This window comes from Dipteris shenzhenensis, chromosome 2, assembly GCF_047967505.1.
Source record: "Dipteris shenzhenensis isolate YYH24624 ecotype China chromosome 2, Dip_SZ_1.0, whole genome shotgun sequence".
In the NCBI taxonomy this organism is placed as follows: domain Eukaryota; kingdom Viridiplantae; phylum Streptophyta; class Polypodiopsida; order Gleicheniales; family Dipteridaceae; genus Dipteris; species Dipteris shenzhenensis.
Genome location: NC_141597.1, coordinates 26,506,154 through 26,527,707, shown reverse-complemented (window position 1 = coordinate 26,527,707; position 21,554 = coordinate 26,506,154). Strand labels below are relative to the sequence as shown.

Genomic DNA, 21,554 nt, shown 5'->3' with positions numbered 1-21,554 from the left:
CGTAGAGCTGTGACCAGGAGACTGTGTATGATTGCATCCACAGGGACCCGGCAACACTCTATTTCTGATTTCATGTTATCACTCCCTCACTCTTGATGATGGGGGGGGACCACAGTGGCCTTGGAGCTTACTTCACTTTGTATTATGATGACAGTCGCTCTGATGAGGACGAATATGTAGATGACTACTATTTTGATATGACTATGTAGGATATAGTTTTTTGTTTTTCTATGGGTGTGGATGCTTGATTAGTAGCTCCACCCTTGCAACTGGGTTGTATCAGATTTTCACAGTCTCACAGACCCATCAGTCTTCCGAAGACTTTAATAAACTTCTTTCTTTCTTTCTTTCTCGCGAGCGCACAATTGGGACAGCCACAAGCACACCTAGAGAGCAGGATCTGCAAGCTATGCTCAGTGGAGGAAGTGGAGACAGAGGAGCTTTTTATGTATATGCTCAGTCTACTACGAGATCCGTTGACGATACTGTTGCCTTTTTCAAGAGGCGCACAGTTTTGGGCCAGATTCTCGACTGATCCACTTTCATGATCAGGTTTGCATTGGTCTCTACATGATTGAGATGCGGCGACATAGAGAGACCTTCTAAGACAGATCAGACAACAGGAGGTGACAGTGACATAGGGGACATCAGGCCGGACACAGCGATATGTCAGTGTACGAGACTTCTATACATTCAAGTCAGCCCCAAGACACATTGGAGTGGAGGTATATCATACTATTTAGAAGATATGCATTGTGGTTTTGGAGAAAGATAGTGTCATGGTTATGGCAATGAAGTCGTTTATCAGGGTCACAAGTACATGGATGTCTTAAGGAGATGTAGAATTCAATCTTCTTGAACTCTTTTTCCTTCAATTTATGGTTCCCTTTGGTGCACGACTGAAGTAATTTTAACGTTTTTATTGCATCTTTACTGGGAGGCTTATCTGGTCTTGGGTAGCTGTGGCAGTTGTGGTGTCAGGTACTTTTGTGGTTTCTCCCTGATTGATGTAATTACTTTGTCATAAGATATGCGATTTTTTGTGTCCTAGGTGTTGAATGTGCAAGTCCCATTCTTGTTCAAGTATGCAGTGGATGGTTTGTCAGCGTCTGTGGGTGCTGCTGGTGCAACAGCAGCTGCAGCAACATCCAACCCACTGTTAATGGTGGCATTTGGGACTCCACCGGCTCTCCTTGTGGGATATGGCATTGCTCGTGCTGGTGCAGCTGCTTGTAATGGTAATAATTTACACCATATGGCCTTTAAGCAATGAGACTGTTCAATTGACTGGAGGGAAAGGTATCAGCTTTATTCTTTTTTGAAGTGGATGTAAAATGTCTGCATCTAGCTGCTAACTCCTATTTATTGACTTGTCAGAACTCCGCAATGCCGTTTTTGCAAAAGTTTCTCAACGTACCATTAGGATCGTTGCAAGGAAGGTGAATACTCATGCTACAGCTCTAAGTCTTCAATCAAACAGGAACAAAATGCTTTTAAATTAGAATTCTTCATGGATTTTGTTAAGCGTGCGTTGTATTTGAGATTTCAACCACTGTAAAACAGTGGGACAAATCATTTATGCTTTAATGACAGTGACTCTATAGTAGTGAAAATGCTCCAACATGGAAAAGAGGGAGGAATGTGGAGGATGTTGATGTTGGCAATGAGTACATAGGACATGTTTCAGATGTTTGTTTTTATGTCAGCATAGCAAATTACAATCTTGGCCAAATATGCATAAAATATATGGCTTGAATCGCAGCCATGTGCAATACTTTCAAGTGGTGGTTTTACTTACGAGGTTGTGGTTAGAAATTACAACCAAAATACAATGAAGCTAATCTTTGTGTTCAAAATGAGAAGCGCTATGACAGAGTATGCAAATGATCTCCTGCTCGATGTGCTGCTCCCAGCTCCCCCACTTTCTGTCTGTTTTCTCCACCTGTTTCCCCGTCCAGTCTCATTCCGTCCTCCTCTCTCCTTCTCCTCCCTGTTGACTGTGAGCTTTGTGCTTAGCTCGCCAGCCTCTCCCCTCTCCCGCTTTTTACCCTGCGTAGGCCTCTTGCTTTGCCAGTGCTCCCAGTCCCCAGGGCCCAAACATCTTTGGGACCTCTGGAAGAGCTCCTTCCCACAGGACTCAGACTGCCCTGGTTTGGGCACCCGAAGCCCCCTTGACGGGCTGCGTTGCAGTGCCCACAAACAGCAAATGACTTGTTGTGTTGCAGCGCCTGTCGACTCCTTGACAGGCTGTGTTGTAGCGCCTCTGGTTTCATGCATGATGCCCTCCCCTTGGTGGGGAACTTCCGAATAATTGATCCTTTCTTCTAAATCATTCATTCCCTTGGGCTATGCACTGGGCCACCCCCTTGGTTGGCTGTTGTGCCGCCCGTACGGTGGAACAGTGGCCCTTGTTGCCTGTTGTGGTGCTTGTACTGTGGAAGAGTGATGAAATGAGCTTGTCTTCCTTTCTCTCCGTCCCTCCATCTTTTCCTTCCTTCTTCCTTTCTCTCCTTCCCTTCATCTTTTCCCCTCCTTCTTTCGAGTCCTTTCTCTTCCCTCCCTTCTGTCCTCTCCCCTCCTTCCCCCTCTTCTCCCCCCTTCCCCTTCCTCTGTTTGTGGAGCAACTTGTGCCTTAGTACTACCATGATATGTAAGGTGACTGTTGCGGGTCTGGCTAGAGGAGCTCAAATGGTAGCATCCTTGACTCCCACCTCTTATTATCACGAGAGGGCAAGAATCAGGTTGAGAGTGTACTACATGAGCTCAATGATAGAGTAGCCATTGGGCGCCTAGTGGGCCTTACTCCCAATGTTCAACATATCTGAGATTGGGTTTAGGCAAGCCTCGCTCTGAAAGGCGATCACATCCAGAAAGTGACCATATATGGACGTGGGGAACAACATGAACGAGAAGAAACTCCAAGTGTCATGAGTAAGTCCTATCGTGTCTTTTTCATGAGTAGTATGACCTCCACGTGGGCCTGATTGAGGTCCCGTAAGGAATCTTGGTGTCACTGGACCATGTCCGTGATCTGCTATTGGCATCCGCGGACTTGCAGGTTGTGCACGATGGGGGTGGTCGAGACAGAGGAGCACTTTCTATGTGTCTGCCCAACCTACTATGAGATCCGAGGACGCTACCATTGCCTTTTTCAGGAGGGGTACGGCTTTGGCCCACTCTCACGACTAATCCACTTCCAGGACCAAGTGTGTATTGGGCTCTACCCGATGGAGATATGACGACACAGGGAGATACTACTACGACATATCAGAGAGTAGGAGGATGGGACTACCACACCACAGGGTACTGAGGTAGATCGAGCGCAGAGACAGGTCACGGATTTCTATGCATTTGACTCGGCCCCAGGGCACTCTGGGATAGAGGAGGAGGAGCTAGCCGACATGAGAGATATATGGATCAGTGGAGGGAGCCGACATAGCACTGCCAGACGAGGGGCACAGAGATCGTACACGGCGTGACAGGCGACCAGAGCACACACGATCGAGGTTTGACCTATTTCAGCTCTCCTTAGGGGAGATCGACCGAGGCGAAGCATCACCCTTGACATAGCCCATTGGATCCAGAGATTGAGGAGACCACGTCCTCCACCACCACAGGAGACACCCCGACAGATGCAGATACGTGAGCTCTTTGCATCTCATCAAAGAGCCATCATGGAGCCTGGATACGTGGAGCCGGTTCATGCACTTGGGACTCTAGCTCTGAGCACTTGATATCTTCATGCCACTCTCATTCGTTTGCTCCTTTTTTTTCTATTTTGTACTAGTATAGCATTTTAGTACTCAGCAAGGGCCTTAGTGAGCCCTTTGCCCCGGCCCACAGTGGTCTGTATGAGTTACTTGATTCCGTACTTTGTCCCATAGGCCTGCGAGGCCTCCCGTGGACGTTAATATATCTTTCTTTCTCTAGGGTGTACCCGTGGGTGCTTGTGGGTGGCAAGAGGCAAGGTGGCATCAAGACAATGGCAATGATGGTACCCCGAATGGGACGGGTGCTCAATAAAAGTTACCAGGACTCCACTATTTCCACAGAGAATAGTTTCAACAGTGGAAAGAAGCTTGAAAATGTGCAGCAATTAGTAAGAAGAATTGGATGACCAAGGATAGCAATGGCTACGAAGGTTTCTTGGACATCGAGACGCCTGCCTAATATAACAAAGAACTTCAAGAAGTAGGATTGATTGCCATTCAAGAAGCTTTGTGAGGAGGCCACACCAGTTGGCCCAATTATCTCTTCAACTTCAGTAAATACGACGTGCATTGTCATCGAGGATCAATAGAAGGGGGAGTCTCATGCTATTTCTACCATGTTTTTATTCTATGGCAAATGTTTCAATTTTATGGCAATTGGTGGCAAGAAGATCATGATTGTGGCACCTTTTGGCAACTTGGTGGCCAGAAGGTGACTTCACAAGCACTTTTAGCTTGAATGAAGAGATTTTGGACTACTTTTTGATTAGCCTTCTCTTGTAGTGCTAGCCTTCGTCATGGCTGAGTGTGCCCTTCACCTCCGGAGTGTCGACAGAAACTCAATAGGAAGACTTTGTATACATGGATGTTGCTCAAGTATGTGTGGGTGTGTGGATTTGTATGTGTGAGAGCATATTTTTATACTATGATCTACACCCACTGGTGGGCACTGATGATGTCATTGGGGATGTCATAGTAGCTAGTCTTTGCTATGTGTGATGGAATTTATGGTTATCAACCTTATGAGTGACTATCATGATATTGAAACTGCACTATGTTGTGTTTTTAGAGGATGAGTTTGGGAATGTTCGTAGATTCATCTAGGTATATGCTTCTGTCATATTAGCGGACATGCAAATTTTACCCTGAGAAGTTTTCGTCTATGTTGTGGCCTGCTGGTATTGCGATAATTCTTTCAATCTTAAATGGTGCGTTGCCCTATCAGCTAGATTTAGATGCTCATTTGGGAGAGACTTAAATGAAATCGTTTAGACTTCACAAGCAGTTGTAGCTTGAATGAAGAAATTTTGGACTACATTTTCTTCTCCTTTAGTGCTGGCTCGTCGTGGCTGAGTCTGCCCCTTCACCTCCGGAGTGCTGATAGAAACTTAGTACGAAGACTTTTTATAAGTGGATGCTTAAGTATGTGTGGGTGTGTGGATTTGTATGTGTGAGAGCATATTTTTATACTATGGTCTTCACCCACTGTTGGGCGCTGATGACGTCGATGGGGATGCTATGCATGATGGAGTTTATGGTTTTCAACCTTATGACTGACTATCATGAGATTGAAACACTATGTTGTGTTTTTAGAGGATGTGTTTGGGAATGTTCCCGGATTCATCTAGGTATATGATCCTGGTGCATTCTGGGAGTTCGGAGAACATCATCGCTACCAAGGCAACCAAGTAAGCTTGACTTATTCGTTCACTAAGAGATACAGTTGCCTGGAATGGAGCAAAGAAAGGAACCTTCTATTAATGCTTGAAACACTTCATACAAAACAGCAGCCCCAAAGGTGCTGAGTATGGAAAAAACGGGAAAAAGGCTGAAAGAAAAATCAGCCTGTTCCAGAGAAACCCAGCTCATTGCCTAGGGGATCTCTGGTACTGGGGCAAACAGCTAGGTGGGGGGGCTATACAACCAGCGAATCCCTCGTGGAGTGAAAATGCAAAAAAACTCCTGCAGGCCAAGCCTTGCAGAATTGAGCACACCTCGCGACAGTCGCTCTAGAGTCTGGGGTCCCACGCTCCCAGGTGGAGCAGAGGGTGTAGATGATATCTTGCCAGTTGGCGACCAAGGTAGCCGAGGGTGGAACCGGATGCTCACCCAACACCAGACTGCAGCGAGCAACCCAAATGTTTCACGCAATGATACTGGCTACTACCTCCCAAACGCTGTCCTCCGGAGGAGGAGGAGGAGGAGAAGGAGAAGCATGTACTCAATGATGGAAATACATTGTTTTGATTATCTTCTTCTTCTCTCAACCATGTAGTCCAATAAACCCATGTTTGGTTGTCCCACTAAGGTATTTGAAAATCTGCTTCACTCCATTCCAGTTGTAGACACATGACTTTGCCATAAGTGACTCACGATTCCTATTGCATAGGAAATATAAGCCATATCAATGTCATCAAATAGATGAGCTTCCTACATGCTTGTTGGTGTAATGTAGGATCTGAAAATAGAGCACTTTCCATCTTTTGCATGTTATTTCTGGTTGCAATTGTTGGATGCAGGAAGCAATGGAACGGGAGTGGAGTGCGGGAAGCAAACAACAAGCTGGAGCAAAACGTAGTACTGCTCAAAATGGATAAGGAGAGAATACAAAGGGGTGGCCTATATGGCCCCCAAGTCAACCATGTGGTTGACCAATTAAGTCAACTCTATGAGTTGACCTGACCTACAAGGCACATACCAGGGCTAAGTGCTAACAAACCCCCCTCCATGGTATGGCTGAAGTATCCTGGAAACATCTCAGGAATACCTGGAAACTACATCATGGTTGCACATATTTGTCCCAGAGGGATATAGCAACCTATGGTATGTACACAGTGATCCCTCACGTAATAAAAGGAGAGTGTAAAGCATGTCCAAATGCATAAAATTTGGGCCGGGGTAGATTTCGTGAAAAGAAATGCCAAGTTGTCCTCCGTGGGAACATAGGACAATTGGATGACTCAACCAGACAGTCACTCTCGAACATAGTGGTAGTGGACCTCAATATGCTATGTGCGCGCATGAAATACTGCGTTTCTAGCAACCGCCAAAGCACTCTGGCTGTCGGTGTAGATCGTAGTAGAGTCGGGCTGAATGATATCAAGATTTGCAAGTAACTTGTGAAGCTAAAAAACACTCTATTGTAGCTATGAAAGCTGTTCTGTAGTCAGCCTCACAATTCGATGTGGCAATTTTAGGCGGCTGCTTGCTGAACCAAGAGATGCATGAAGCTCCAAGCATAAAATAGTTGCCGTTGTGTGACACCCTACTGTCATAACATCTTGCCTGTCCGTAAATGCATGCAAAATAAGTGGGGCCTCTGAACCATAGAGTAAACCCAAATGCTGCGTGGCCTTCAAGTATCGAAAGACCCGCTTCACTCCTTCCAATGCTGTGTACTAGGCTTGTGCATGTACGTGCTCAACTGGGAAATGGCATACTGAAGATCATGCCGGGTATGACAAAGGTATATAAGGCGACCAACAGCCTGTTGATAAAGGGATGCATCAATTGGCGACTTCCATCTTCAGAGGAGAAACGAAAGCCAGGCTCCAATGGAGTAGAACTGGCTTGCAATCCTCGAATTGGCGATCAAGGAGCTGTCCAATAGACTGACTCATCATTATACCCCCCTCAACGTATGCAAACTGTATGCCCAAATAATAGTGCAACCGGCCCATATCTGTCATGGCAAAAGGCTACTCTAAATCAGCCTTGAGATCTGCAATTGTTTCCATATCTGGCCCAGTGATAAGCATGTCATCCACGTATAAAATCAGAATTAAAAATTCTGATGCACTCTTTCGGACATAAAGAATGGCCTCGGTTGGGCTGTTTTTTTTTTTGCAAAAAAGAGACTTCTATTAAGTAAGAAAGAAACTCGCTAGAGCAAGCTCTGAGCAGAAATACAACATCATGAAATCATGAGGATAAATAAAACCCCCTCAAACTGAGGTGGAAAACAACCAAGGCTGAGGCTGAAAGTGCCACCTCAACCCTGTAGGAGTCTCAGAGAAGAAACGAGAATCCTTCCATTCCCTGAAGAAAGAAGCCCTCCTAGCTGAGGCTGCACGGGAATCTCCCTGTATACTCATCTATACGGCCATCAAAGTATGTACGGTGTCTGTCCAGATAGCCAAAGTGTGTGAGGGATGAACATGAGTACCCTCCATAGCCTCAGTGCATCTGGCTCTCCAGATATACTAGGATGCTATGCTCGCTAAAATCTCCCAAGAAGTATCCACATAGGCATGTACATCTGTAAAAGGAAGGTGTGGTACCACATCCAACGAACAGGACTCAATCTGATGACGTTGAACCAAAATGGCCCGAGAGGAGTCAAGTCTCTCATTGAATACCTGAGGCCGTGTAAGAGAAAGCCAAGCCACTGAGCCCCATGTCATAAAGAATGGGGAGTGGGCAAAGTGGCTGAAAATCCTGGCTACCCCCATCCAAATCATCCTCGCCTATCTGCAATCCCATAAACAATGCTGAATAGTTTCCGAAGCAGAGAGGCAACGAGGGCAGGTAGGGTCGGCTCCGAACGTGGATCTCCAAAGGTTCACTGTAATCCCACCATGGATAGAAAGCCAAAAGAAGAGAGTGATCTTTCTATTCTTGTGGGATTTCCAGAGTCTCCTCCAGAAGCACCTCTGCAGATCCGCAGTGATATCAAATATCTCCCAATGAGGAACTCTGGAAGGTCTCCAACCTCTACTACTGAGCTGAAATCTCCTGGCATTACTGACCGTGTAATGAAAGAAGGGGATGCTCTTCTCTCGATGCCCTACGTCAATCCACTCCCACTCTCCAGGGTCCCACTGAAATACCTAATGGGAACTCCCGTAGAGCCAAAGCCTCCAAGACCTGGTGGAGAGTAGCCGAGGGTCAAGGTCGAGGAACCACTCTGAATCTGATCCCTGCACCAAAAGACCTACAACCTTGATAGGCTGAAAAGCAGACTCAAGCAAGATGTCCTCTGTGGACCTGAGCAATCTGCCACCATCCTGCATAGTAAAAACTAAAGCATCCTGCTGTGCATCTCGAAAGGCCAAAACCTGAAGCGGAACACCGCCTCTCGTAAAAGTACCTGCCCAAGTGGAGCAAGTGAGTGGCATATCATCTGTGTCTACCCACTCCTCTGGAAGGGCTGCCTCAATCTGCAAGATCCTCCCTGCACTCCCTCTGAGATGTCATGTCAACTGAGACTTGGTCTCCTCTGGAAGCCTGCGGAAAGCTTTCCAAGACCCCAAAGATGATGTAGGTCCCCTCTCCCACCTGGACCACTGCATGTAGAGTGAGGCACCAAGTGGTCTGCCATGATCATCTAAAATATTGTCATTCCACATGATGGGTTGCCTATCAATCTCTTCATGAGAGGAAGGAGGAATCCTCCGAAGAGTGCTCCTGAAACTGGACCATGCTTTCAGAATGGCAACCATGAGAGGGGACGAAGGTGATTTGAGGTGTGCTGTGGTGAAGATCCACCTAATACTGCTCATCCACCAGTCTCCTCCTAAAGAAGGTGTGCACCTCTGTATGTTGCTAATAAGAAAGCCCTTCCATGGTTCCTGCCCTGGCATAAGTCCCCGCACCACCATCTTGCACAGTAAAGCTATGCACTGTAAGTCTGGATCAATAATATTGAGACCCCTTTCTGTGTAGGGAGGATGAGGGTCTCCCAAGCCACCTTGGCTAAGGTATCTGCTTTGAAAGCCACGGCTGTCAAAAATGCATGGATCTTCGCATACCATGCCCGGGGTGCCTGCTTTAATTCATAGAGGGCTTTTCTAAGCCGGGAAACCAAATCTCCAAAATGCAATGATAATACAGTCCACTTAAAATGCAATTCTTTCACGTTGCAAACCTTTTAAAATGCAATTTATTTGATATGCAATTTAATTGATATGCAAAAAATGGTGCTGATGGTGGCTGGAGCGATGGAAGACTAGCCCTTGATGAAATTATAAATCTTTCCAAGCACACTTTGTAGAGGGAGCGTAAACCCCATCAAAGTGTTTGGGAAACAAGCTAGTCGAAAGTGTTGGGATTGCCGATGGCAACCAACCTCAATGTAGTAGCAAACCCCTGGTAGGACTCAGGAAATCCATGAGTGTCGTGGACACTACCTGAGGATTTGGAATAATTTCATCCATGTTGATGAGCTGTTCTTGAAAATCCTTGATCTTTGTGATGTATGCATCCATGCTGTCCCCCTCTTCCATTTGACATTCTCCAATAGCTTGCGTAAGAAAGCAAAACGTGCCTCATTGCGAACCTGGTAAAGGTTACCAAGATGTCCCAAGTAGCCTTTGATGTTTTGGAAGACCGAATGTGAGGAATGATGTGTCTCTTGACTTAAAAAGCAATGATAGAATGTGCTTGGGCATCTCTACCATCCCATGTGGCTTGGTTGGGTGTGGGAGGAGGGGCTAGAGTAGTAGTAGAAGAGTGAGTAGATCCAGAGATGGCTGTAACAGCTGCACTAGCTGTAGCAGTAGCCGGAGTGGAAGCCACAGAGGGAGACAATACCCCAAATTTTTTTGGCAAATGTTTCACCATGTATGACCACATAGGATATTGGGTCCATCGAGCTTGTCCTTAGCGGAGAACATACCCATCAATCGTTGCTTCCCATTGCAAAAATAAATCCCTGAAGAAAAAATGCGTGCTCAAGAGTAGCCTCAAGGCTTTCACTGCAAAATGAGCTGGCTGTTGAAAAATGACAGCAAATTGACTGCTCAAACAATGAGCTAAATGCACATGCTGTCCCCAAAAGTATGACTTGCAAAACAATATCTGTCTCGTCAAAGGACCCCCCTGCCAAAGATAGCTGTCCTACAAAAATATCAGCCCAAAACAAGGGGCAAATGTCTGCAAATGTATCCAAAGATCAATTGAGTGTAAATGTCTCAGATGGAGGTTGCGTGCCTCAAATTGAGTCGATAACAAGCCCAAATTAAGGGGCAAATGCTTAATATACCCAAATTTAGCTGAATAAAGCAAATGTTACTGCAATGGACAACAAATCTGGCAAAACCCCTAAGTTCTGAGAGGGCAAATATGCCAAAAAGAGGGCAAATTGGCAAAAGCCCCAAATTGTACTGCAACTTGCAAATGTGACTCAATGCGCTGCAATTCCAAGACAATGTCATTGTTCCTGCATGCAATGTCTACCAAATGCCCAAAATAAGCCAATGTCACTGCAAATTTCAACAAAACTGACAAACCCCCAATTTTTGTAAGGGCAAAACTATCAAATTTGGGGCAAATGACCAAAAGCCCCAAATTTTACTAAAATAGAGCAAATGTGACAAAGTGTGGTGCAATGTCACTGAAATGGCTTGCCAAAAACCACAATATGCCTGCCAAATGCAAAAATATCCCAAATTTGACTGCAAAAATAACAAATGTCAGATGTAATCACTCAAATAGAGTGATTGGAGTGCCCGGAAACCTGCAATGTATTTGCAAAGTGCACAAAAGCTCCAAAATCGAGGCAAATGCATAAAAGTACTGTAAGAGAGGATTCATACAGTTGAAATCGAGAGAAATGTACGGCCAATGCAGAAGCTTGTTGCAAATGGTATGGAATGTACGGCAAGTTTGATGCAGGCCATAGTGCAGGTACAAAATGTACAACAAGTTGTACGGTGATTGTATGCATGGTTGTACGGACGAGTTGCAAGAAATGTACGGTCATTTGTAGGAGCTATACTAATCCGTATGTTTGTACAGATGCTTGCCGTATGGGCTGTACGGACATTAGATGTAGGAAAAGTACGGGCTGCCGTGAAATTGTATGGACGACTGGTTCACATTGCAAATGTATGGGTGCTGCAGGTACGGACCACCTATATGAAACATGTACGGTTGACGTAGGTTTGTATGTACGTCTGTACGGATGAGTTGACGCAGGTCCACACATGGTGCTGCTCGAGATGCGTGTGCTGGAGCTGAAGCTAGAGCGAAGAACAACAGATGTGCACGGGGAGGCAGGCAGGCAGGAGCAAGAGCTTGCTCTGATACCACTATTGGATGCAGGAAGCAATTGGAACGGGAGTGAAGTGCTAGAAGCAAACAACAAGCTGGAGCAAAACATGGTACTACTCAAATGGATAAGGAGAAGATACAAAGGGGGTGGCCTATATGGCCCCCAAGTCAACCATATGGTTGACCAATGAAGCCGAGTTGACCTGACCTACAAGGCACATACTAGGGCTAAGTGCTAACAGCAATAGGTGTACTTAGAGGCATGGCATCCATCATTTTGAATTGCTCCAACATAGAGTTAATATATCTTGTTCGGATTAGAAATATGCATTCCTTTGTTCTTCTATCTTAACACCCAAAATGTGATGCAAGAATCCCAAAGTACAAAAATTTCCCTTGAGCTCCTCCTTAATCAGCTTGTTGTGTTGTTGACTATAGTGAAATCGTTCACATAGAGTGCTATGATTGTGAGAGCACATGCATTTGTCTTCACATACACTCCATGATCAAGTTCACTTCTTATAAATCCTCACTGCATGAAATATGTCAACCTTACCACACCAAGCCCATGGGGATTAACAAGGGATTAACTTGAGACCATAAAGTGCTTTCTGGCTTTGTTTGTTGCACCCTTTGAAGTAGACGACTCCTCTTCTGCCATGTGCCTCTGTGTAGGCTTCAATAGCTACTCAAAGGGTATAGTTGTGCTCTAGGTTTTATAGAGAAAGCTTCCTTCAATACACTGCTTATGTGCTTGGAGACAGATTGATCCCTCATAGAGGGATAGGTTGGTTCCGCATAGAGAGACTACAGGTCTTGCTTCTTGCTTAGATGATCTGGAGCGAGCCATTAGTCACACATCGTATCCTGCTAGCAGAGTTTGAGGGTACCCCTCTTTAGCGCGACGTAGTATTTCAGGTGGTCACTTATCTCCATAGAGTCAGGGACTTTTGGTACTAAGACAGCTGGACGGTGCAGATTGCGGGTCTTGACTTCATCTATCACATTGGAGGAAGAGGGAGATCAGAGGAGCTAGTATGCTTGAACACACAAAATGGTTTGCAGGCTTGGGACTACATACGGGCAGACTTCCACCATCCCAGTATAGCCTTGAGGCTTCATCACAAGAGAAAGAAAAGAAAAGAAATTTTATTAGAGTCTTCGGAAGACCGATGGGTCTATGAGACTGAAAGAAAACCTGATACAAATCACAGTAAGTGTGGAGCTACTAAAACGAGCATCATCACCCGTGCTGAATCCTAAGTCTGATCATACCTAATCAAATACATCTGAGTGTGAGAATGAAAAGAAACAAGATTGGAGTGGAGTGGAATCCTCCGTATGTCATGTCGCCCTGGCTGGTGCATAGCCGATGATGGGACGTTGGCATCCGTCAAGGGGTGCCGTGCATCTCAGTCTCCTGGACGAGGCTCGACGCAAGACCAGAGCCACCGTGACTCTCGTGGGACGTGTCCCGGGTCTAAATTATGACGGGAGGTCCCCCAGAGTAATCTGTGTCCCCTCGATGTCTCGTGTGTCGTGCTGCGGTCGTCGGGTCGGAGTCTCTGTCACGTGTGTGGCTAGAGACTAGACGATCAATGTCACTCAATGGGATGATCCTGCTCTGAGAGGTGTTTGATGATGTGGCCAAGCCCCGTCGCCTGAGTAAGTACCCTCTGTGTTGGACCCGCTCGTGAATGAAGGCCGTGAGGCATCTCTGATTTGGGTAGGCGAGGTATTCGGAAAGGAGCCTGGAGCCGTCTCTGAAGAGACAGTGGTAGCGACCTCGGATCTCGTAGTACACTGGGCACCTGAAAATAAAATGCTCCTCCGACTCAACCTCTTGACAGTCACACAATATGCATATGCGATGCTCCCTAGGGATCCCCTCTGCTCTGCCGCTCTCTATGCGGAGGCGGTGTGATGATTCCTGAAACTGTCCGATGGAGATCTATAGTGAGTGAGGCATATGAAGCTCAGTGTACCCCGGTGGTGTGATGAATCCCTCCTCCGAAATACGAAGCCAGTAATCTCCGTAGAAACTCAGCTTCACTGGAAGCTCCCTCGGCTCCAACCAAGTCCTAAAGGTGTGTAGTTGCAGGAGATCATCTCGAATGACCTGGTTGATGTGTGGCCCGATCGGGATGGTGGGTGGGAGTATCGGAGGGACATCTAAACTGTACTGAAAAGGAGGTATCCTATCGATGTGAAACCCTAGTCTCACAAACCATCTGTGAGTCCGTGCATACCAACATCGCTTGTCTCCCTCTGCTGCCAACCTCATGGAGGAATCGAGAGCCAACCATGGCAACCTCTGTCTCCCTGATGTGCAGTCCCCATATGATCTAACCCGGTGTAGATATGTGATGGTCTGAAAGGCTGCATCTAGCTGGAGTGGAGAAGCACCAAACTTGGCCTGAATGATGTGATGTGGTACAGATGGTTTCCCCCGGGTCATCTGTGAGAGCATGAGGATCTGCAGGCGCTCCACCCGGGCCCACTCCATCTCTGACATGTCAGGTCTCCAACAAGGGCTGCCATACATACCAATTGGTCGAACCAAGGAGTCGAAGAGAAGAGCCTTGGTCCGAGGGTCCTGGAAGTGGGAGTGGAAGCATTGTCTCTCTAGCCATGCCAGTGAGGCGTATCCCCTACTCAGTCTGGCCTGCATCACTGGTCTCATCGTGAAGATTGGGCCGGAGAAGATGACTCCCAAGTAAGTGTATGAGGATACGATCTCAATTGGTGACCCACTGAAAGTGAACTGCTTCCGTTGCATGTTTGCTCGAGAGGTGTTAAAGATCATGACCTTGGTCTTGCCAAGGTTGACCTCCAAATCATGGGATAAACAAAAAGCTTGCAGTGCATATAGGTGTCGCTGGAGCTCCTCAGGTGTGGACGACAAGAGTGCCACATCATCTGCATAAAGAAGAATTCTGATGATGATCCCGGCAAGTGAGCAACCGGTCCCTCTAGAAGCCCCCATGAAAGTCTCAAGCTCATCGATGTAGAGGCCAAACAGGGTTGGTGATAAGGGACAACCCTGTTTGATCCCTATGGTACTCAAGATCTCATCTGTCCAACCTGCGCCTATTCGCTGAACTCGGCCTGAGACTCTCTCATAAAGTGCCATGACTGCCGAGATGATCTCCTGATCAAATCCCAGTGTCTCTAGGTGTGTGATGAGACGAGCTCGAGGCATTGTGTCAAAGGCTTTGCAGAAATCCACAAAGCAGCAATATACCCTGGCCTCCTCAATGACACTCCCGAGTGTGAGTATGTGATCCATAGTCCCATGGTCTTGCCGGAAACCGGCCTGACCCTCTGCTCTCAGCCCTCTCATCTCTGCGAACAGGCTGACCGACGCATCCAATACAGCTGCATAGATCTTGGACATCACATGTCCAATCATGATAGTCATAAAGGTGGTGTGCATATGTGTGTCAGACTCTCGTGTCGATGAGGGGTGATGGGGACCTACGCTCAAGGAATCTCCGTAAAAAATCCTTAGAGTTGTTGCTGTACAAGATGTTCAGCAACAACTCCTCATTTCGACGAAGAAATGCCTGCTTCTTCTGACGTACGAGACATCGGTACTTGCGTACTGTGTCTGGTGTGTTCGGGAGGTGACATCTGGTTTCAATTCGGAGTTGTTGGCGATAAGCCTTCCACTCTGCATCGTACCAGTTGTTGCAAGGTATAGAACCAAGAGGTGGTGGTCTAGTGGACCATGTGGTGTGGGGAAAGATTTGGAGGGCAGTCTCGTGGAGTGTGCGACTAATCAGGTTAGCACGGTCCTCTATGAGTGGTATGTGGTCGATGTAGGTTAGGAGTTTATTTAGGCGTCCAGAGTAGGTAGGTGAGAGGCTGTGATCAAAGTGTATGTCGTGGTAGGCGTTGTGCTTCCTATGTGGTGTGTGTGGTGTGGCTAAGCATGGAGTGGCGATAGTGAAGAATAGGTATGTGTGATCAACTCCTGGAGGGAGTGGTGCTACTGTGAAGTCGGTGATACATGAAGTGAAGGTAGGGGATCCCATGATGTAATCTACTACACTAGTGCCCCCTCGTGTGGGAAGCAAGTAAAACCACCTGAGGAAGGCCATAGGTCAAGCCCATTGTAGATGATGAGATCATGCATCTTGCCCAGATCAAGGAGCGCGTGCCCATATGGTGTAACAGGCCCGTGCCGGTCCGATGAGATCCTGGTCATACCTGCTCCGTCTAGGTCCATGTCTAGTAGCATGATAGAGTTGTCTCGGAAGTCCAGGAGTGGTGCCTGGCACGTGCTCGTCCTGGCGTTGAAGTCCCCAACAAGGAGAACTTTCCCGCGGGCTGAAAGGTCTGGGATATCCTGATGTAAGGGTGCATATGGTGATGTCTCACCCTCCTCTCATGATACAAGCATCCTTAATGATTGCATCATCAACACTCCCGATGGGTATGATACTTTGTATAGGCCTTAATGAAATTAATAGAATTGTTCTTGCAAAAGTTTTATGTGGATCAAGTATCTTTTCATGGCCAAGAATGCATATTTCCACAATTCTTGATACTTTATACAAGTCTTAATACCAATAATACCCTTATCCTTGCAAATTTTCGAGTTGATAGGATATCATTTGCATGGTTGGGCAGCCATATTTTCACAATTCTTAAACATGCATTATGCATGAGTGCTTCTAGTGTATCTATGTGTGTCTGATAGGCATGATACTTTAAATAGCTTCAACGAGATAAAAACCCTTATGCTTTCAAAGTTTGATGGGGATCAGGCATCAATTTCATGGTTGGGCATGTGCATTTTCAAATTTCTTACCATGCATTGTGCATGAGCACTAAAAATTATGCTACAAATCAAGCAATGAGTAAAAAGCAACAATGTCAAGCAACAAAGTAATCAAAACAAACAAGAGAAATGAAAGAACATAAACAAGATAGCAAGATACCAAGAAAGCAATGAACTCAAGCAAGCAAGCAAGCAACAAGATGCAATCATATCAAGCAAGCAAGTACTCTGATGAAGTGGGATGCGTTTGGCGGGAAGTAGCATATTGCTATGAAAAGGTCACGAGTGGCTGTGCGTCGGATCCGGATCCACATGAATCGGGAGTGTGCGTCCTTCCTCTCAATGGAGATGGCTCCAGCGAGGGAAGACCTGTACAATACTGCGACCCCACCTAATCCTTGAACTCCTCCTGTATCCCTCATCTCATCCCTGAAGGCCGACTCCCATGTGTAGCCACTGACTATCGGTAGTGGACGCTCTGGGCTTTGGTGTGTCTTCGTGTAAAAGACTATGTCTCGTCCTGTATAAGACTCCGAGAAGTTTCCTGGGTCTGACCATAAGGTACCATTATAGTTCCAAATGGTGGAGGCTAGGGTCTCGGAAACCTGAGTCTCATAGGCCCCGTCCCCCTAGGGGGTATGGGTAGGAGCCCGACGGGTGCCGGTCAACAACCTACCATCTCGGACCACGGCCCATTTTCCCTCCTTGCAGGCAACATCCCGCTGCTGCAGAAGAACTCCTCGCTCCTCAATCTGTAGTGGTGTCAAATCCTTGTCCATGGACAGGGTGGGATGCTCTCGTAGAACGGCTCGGTGTCGGAGTGTCACTAGTTGAGCATGTGAATCTTTGAAGCGAATGACTAGGGGCTGCTCTCGGTTGGGGTCTCTCCCAACACGCCATGCTCCCTCTATGCCATGGTCGGGGACCTCCATGGTGGTGGTCATAAAGGTGATCGCCTCCTCCATGGGCGTCGTAGTGGTGTTGGTGTTGTCTCGCGTGATCCCTCGTATCCGAATGTCGAGGGCCTTCGAAGCCCTCTGCTGCTACTCCTGTATGGCGGCTGAAACGGTTGCCTTTGTGGGCTCCCCTTTTGCCACGTCCGCCCACCTAGTCGTCTTTTCTATAGTCGACTGTATCGTGGCTATCTGTGCCTCCATCTCTGTGGTTGGGGTCCCTCCAAGCGCTGCTCTCAGGGTCCCAAGTTTCTCTCGAAGCTGTGTGATGTTGTGTCTGAGCCCCTGGATAAGGATGCCCTGCTCGTGTATAATGCGGGCCTGCTCCTGGGTGTATCGGGCCTGTTCCTGAGTGTAATGTGTCAGCTCTGCCTGATGGGCCCGGATGCTGTGTATCTCAGTCAATAGGGAGTCCTAGGCATCTGGTGGGGGCCTAAGATATCCCGGTCCAGGTGGAAACTGGATCTCGAGAGGGGTTGGAATGAAGGTGGGCTGCTGAGGTTGTATTGAGGGTGGGGACAGCGTGATCTCGGCGGGGGAGTGGTATGTAGGAATAGCGAGGCCGGACGAGGTGATGAGGGGTGGCTGACTGAGAGGTAGAGGTGATACGAGGGAAAAGTACTGTGGAGCCGTGGCCGGTGGGGCTAGTGGTGAGGCTACTGGAGAGGAGATCTGTGATGATGATGAAGGAGAGGGGGAGGAGAGAGGTGGTGTAGATGATGAGGCGGATGATGGTGGTGAAATAGTGGTGGTAACCATAGAGGTCGAGGATGTGGTGAGTGGCATCGGCTTCGGGTGGGCCCCTTTCTGCTGGGCCGCGGTGCTGTCCATTGTCAAGCCGCTCCGGTTGCTGTGTTTGTTGAAGTCCTCCAGACTGAGTTGCTTTTGTGTTTTCCCCTTGTCACCGTTCCCCTTCCCCATCTCCTCGCGTATGTAAGTTTGGACTGAAGGGTCTCCCACCTAGTCCCCTGTGCTCATCCCCCTTTGCCATTCATTATGGGGGAGGCAGTAGCGGGCAAAGAAGGGATTGCAGGAGGGCAGAGCTACAGGCGGAAGGGGCAAAATAGGAGTAGCGCGAGAGGGGCAGCGAGAAGGTGGAGGGGCAGGGCGGAGTGGAGAGGCTACGGGAGAGGCCTACAGGAGGGAGCGGAGAGGCTACGGGAAGGGGCGAAGAGGCTAGCGGGAGTGAGCGGAGAGGCTAGCGGGAGGGGGCGGAGAGGCAGGCGAGAGGGGGCGAAGAGGTAGGCGGGAGGGAGCGGAGAGGCTAGTGGGAGAGAGGGCAACGGAGAGGCTACGGGAGGGGGCGGAAAGGTTAGCGGAGAGGCTACGGGAGGGGGCGGAGAGGTTACGAGAGAGCGGGAGCGGAGAGGCTACGGGAGGGGGCGGAGAGGCCAGCGGGAGCGGAGAGGCAGGGCGGGAGTGGAGAGGCAGGGCGGGAGTGGAGAGGCAGGGCGAGGGCGGAGAGGCCAGCGGGAGCGGAGGTGCAGGGCGAGGGTGGAGAGGCCTGCGGGAGCGGAGGTGCAGGGTGAGGCTGGATGTACACGACTTGACAAACTCGACGCCGGGTGGACACTCACATGAGGAGTGCAAACACCGTGGTCTCTTCCAAGGAGGACAACATAAACCTTATTCAAAGTCACTTCCAAGCTCTGCTCTCTTGTTCTGTGATACCAGATGAAGAGGTACAGAGGACTAGAGCTATGCTAGGTGGTGAGAGAGAACTCTGTTGAGAAATTTGATATGGTTTTTTAAGAGAGGCCTCTCTCATTGGATGAGCTGAAGGATGCTGTATTTGTTATGGCAGAAGGGAAAACTCCAGGTGAGGATGGATTGCCCAATGAGTTCTACGGGATGTGATTGGCCCTTATCTTCTCTTATTGTGGCAAGAAAGCTTAAACAATGGAGCTTTTCCTTCACACATTAATGGGGAGTTATCAAGCTCATTCCCCAAGAAGGACCTAAAGATGAGCTTAGAAACTGGAGGCCCCTGACTATGCTTAAATGTAGCTACAAGATCTTTGCCAAAGCTTTGGCTCTCAGGGTTTAAAAGAAGATAAGAAAAGAAAAAGAAAAAAGAAAAAAGATGAAGGAATGAATTCTCTAGGAACAAAAAGGATTCACTAAAGGACGTCATCTTCTAGAGGCCATCATTAACATTTGGGAGGGATGTGAGTATGCCAAAAAGAGAAAGAATTAAGTCCGTAGAATTATTGAATTTTGTAAAGAGAAGGGCATTGAAGTTCAACACTCTAATTCCTTTACTCTCCAACAAAACAGCGTTGCTGAGCACATGAACCTTACTCTAGGTGAGAAATTTAAGAGAATATAAGTTTGTTGAATTTATTGGATTCTGTAAAGAGAAGGACATTGAAATTCAACACTCTAATTCTCATACTCTCCAACAAAACAGTGTTGTTGAGCACATGAACTGTGCTCTAGGTGAGAAAAATAGAGTATGTTGAAAGACCTTAATGTACCAAACTATTGTGGGCTGAAGCAACAAATACATCTACATATCTTCATATCCGGAGTGCTACGAAAGCCATATTGAACAAAAATCCTGAAGGGGCCTTTACAAGTGTAAATTCTAAAATAGACGACCTAAGAATATTTGGCTGTATGGCTTATGCTCGTATCCTTGATGCCAACATAAGGAAACTGGATAGTAAAAGGTATATTAGTTGGCTATAAGGATGATCACAAGGCCTAGAGGATTTGGAATCCTAAACCATGCAATATCATTACTAGCAAAAATGTAATCTTTGACAAAAAAGGACATACTATACTTCACAACAAGATACATCATTCTATCGTATTACTTTTACTGATAGTGATTGGGCAGGACAGAAAGTCTTTGGCCCGACATGATGGAGCTGTAAGAGCGGAGTACTATTGCTTTATCCTCCATGGAAGCCAAATATAGAGCATCCGCTAACATAGCTTGTGAGGCTATTTGATTGAGGAGGACCTTAAATGATATTAGATTTATTTGAAAAGATCAAACTCCATTATTGACCGATAATCAGAGCTCTATTAATGGTCAAGGATTGTGTATTTCATGCTAGAACAACAGACATTGAGGTGCAACATCACTTTTTACTCAAAAGGGTGTTCAGCGATGAATCGAGTTTGTCTACTGTCCGACAACAGATTAGGTGGCTGATATCCCAACCAAAGCAAGAGAAGTTTCATCCTGATGGGTGTGAAGCCTAATCTATTTTTCATCAATAGGCAGAGTTGGAAAAAATGATGAAGAATGGAATTAGTTCACTAGATTACCCTTAAGGGTCATTTTGAGATAGAACTAATTAACGGTAAAAAAGAGTGGTAGGTAGACCTTAGGTTTTTAGGTTAGGATATCCATGATGTTGTGTCATGGGCAGGGGTTAGAGACTTTTAAGGGGACACATAATGTGGAATGCCCCTTCATACATCCATCATGGATGAAGGGGATGGTTGCCTCATATGTGGCCTTATCATGTGTCACATAGGCATGCATGCACTAACCATCTCACTCACTCTAGGGCAGCCAATTAGATGCAAGTATTGCATCTAGTGCATGTGTTTGATGCATTCTAATTGGGTACACCGTGTCAGTGTGCCACATACAATGGTCTAGAAGCCATGGATTTTTTGAGAAGCCACCAAGAAGCTTCTCCCTCTCACTTCTCCCTCTCACCTCCTCACCTCCTTAGCTAGGGTTTGCTATATGTGAGGGTCATTGTGTGTTTACAATTAGTTGCTGCTCATTCATTTGTATGCTTCCATTTTAGCAAGTGTTGGCATTTCCATTGCAGCCAATAACCTGTGTGTGTGTATACATATATCCTACTTGTATTTGCGTGTGGAGGGCACTTCAGTAGAGAAGGCCTCCACCTACTTTCTTTCACCTGCTCCTGACGTGCATGTGCAGCCTTCAAGCGGCTAACCTAGCCCATCAGACTGTTTGCACAATGTTCTCTTGCTGATGTAGTTTGTGTCCGTACCACCAGGGCCTGCACCAGCCTCTATACATCCCTTTCTCTAGGGTCTCTGCGAGCCTTTTATGCTAGCCATGGTGGTCCTTGAGGCCGCCCTAAAACTAATTCAAGAGGGACGTCTATGTAACACCAA

General features: G+C 47.0%; 1 protein-coding gene across 1 annotated transcript in view; it reads left to right on the top strand.

Moving 5' to 3' along the window:
• The window catches only part of LOC147904554 (ABC transporter B family member 25, mitochondrial-like), a 202,333-nt gene that overhangs the window by 21,952 nt on the left and 158,827 nt on the right, over positions 1 to 21,554 (top strand). Inside the window, exons 3-4 of the mRNA XM_087387273.1 lie at positions 1,052 to 1,238; positions 1,378 to 1,439. Coding sequence (XP_087243399.1) covers positions 1,052 to 1,238; positions 1,378 to 1,439 — 249 coding nt within the window. The remainder of the gene's footprint in view (positions 1 to 1,051; positions 1,239 to 1,377; positions 1,440 to 21,554) is intronic.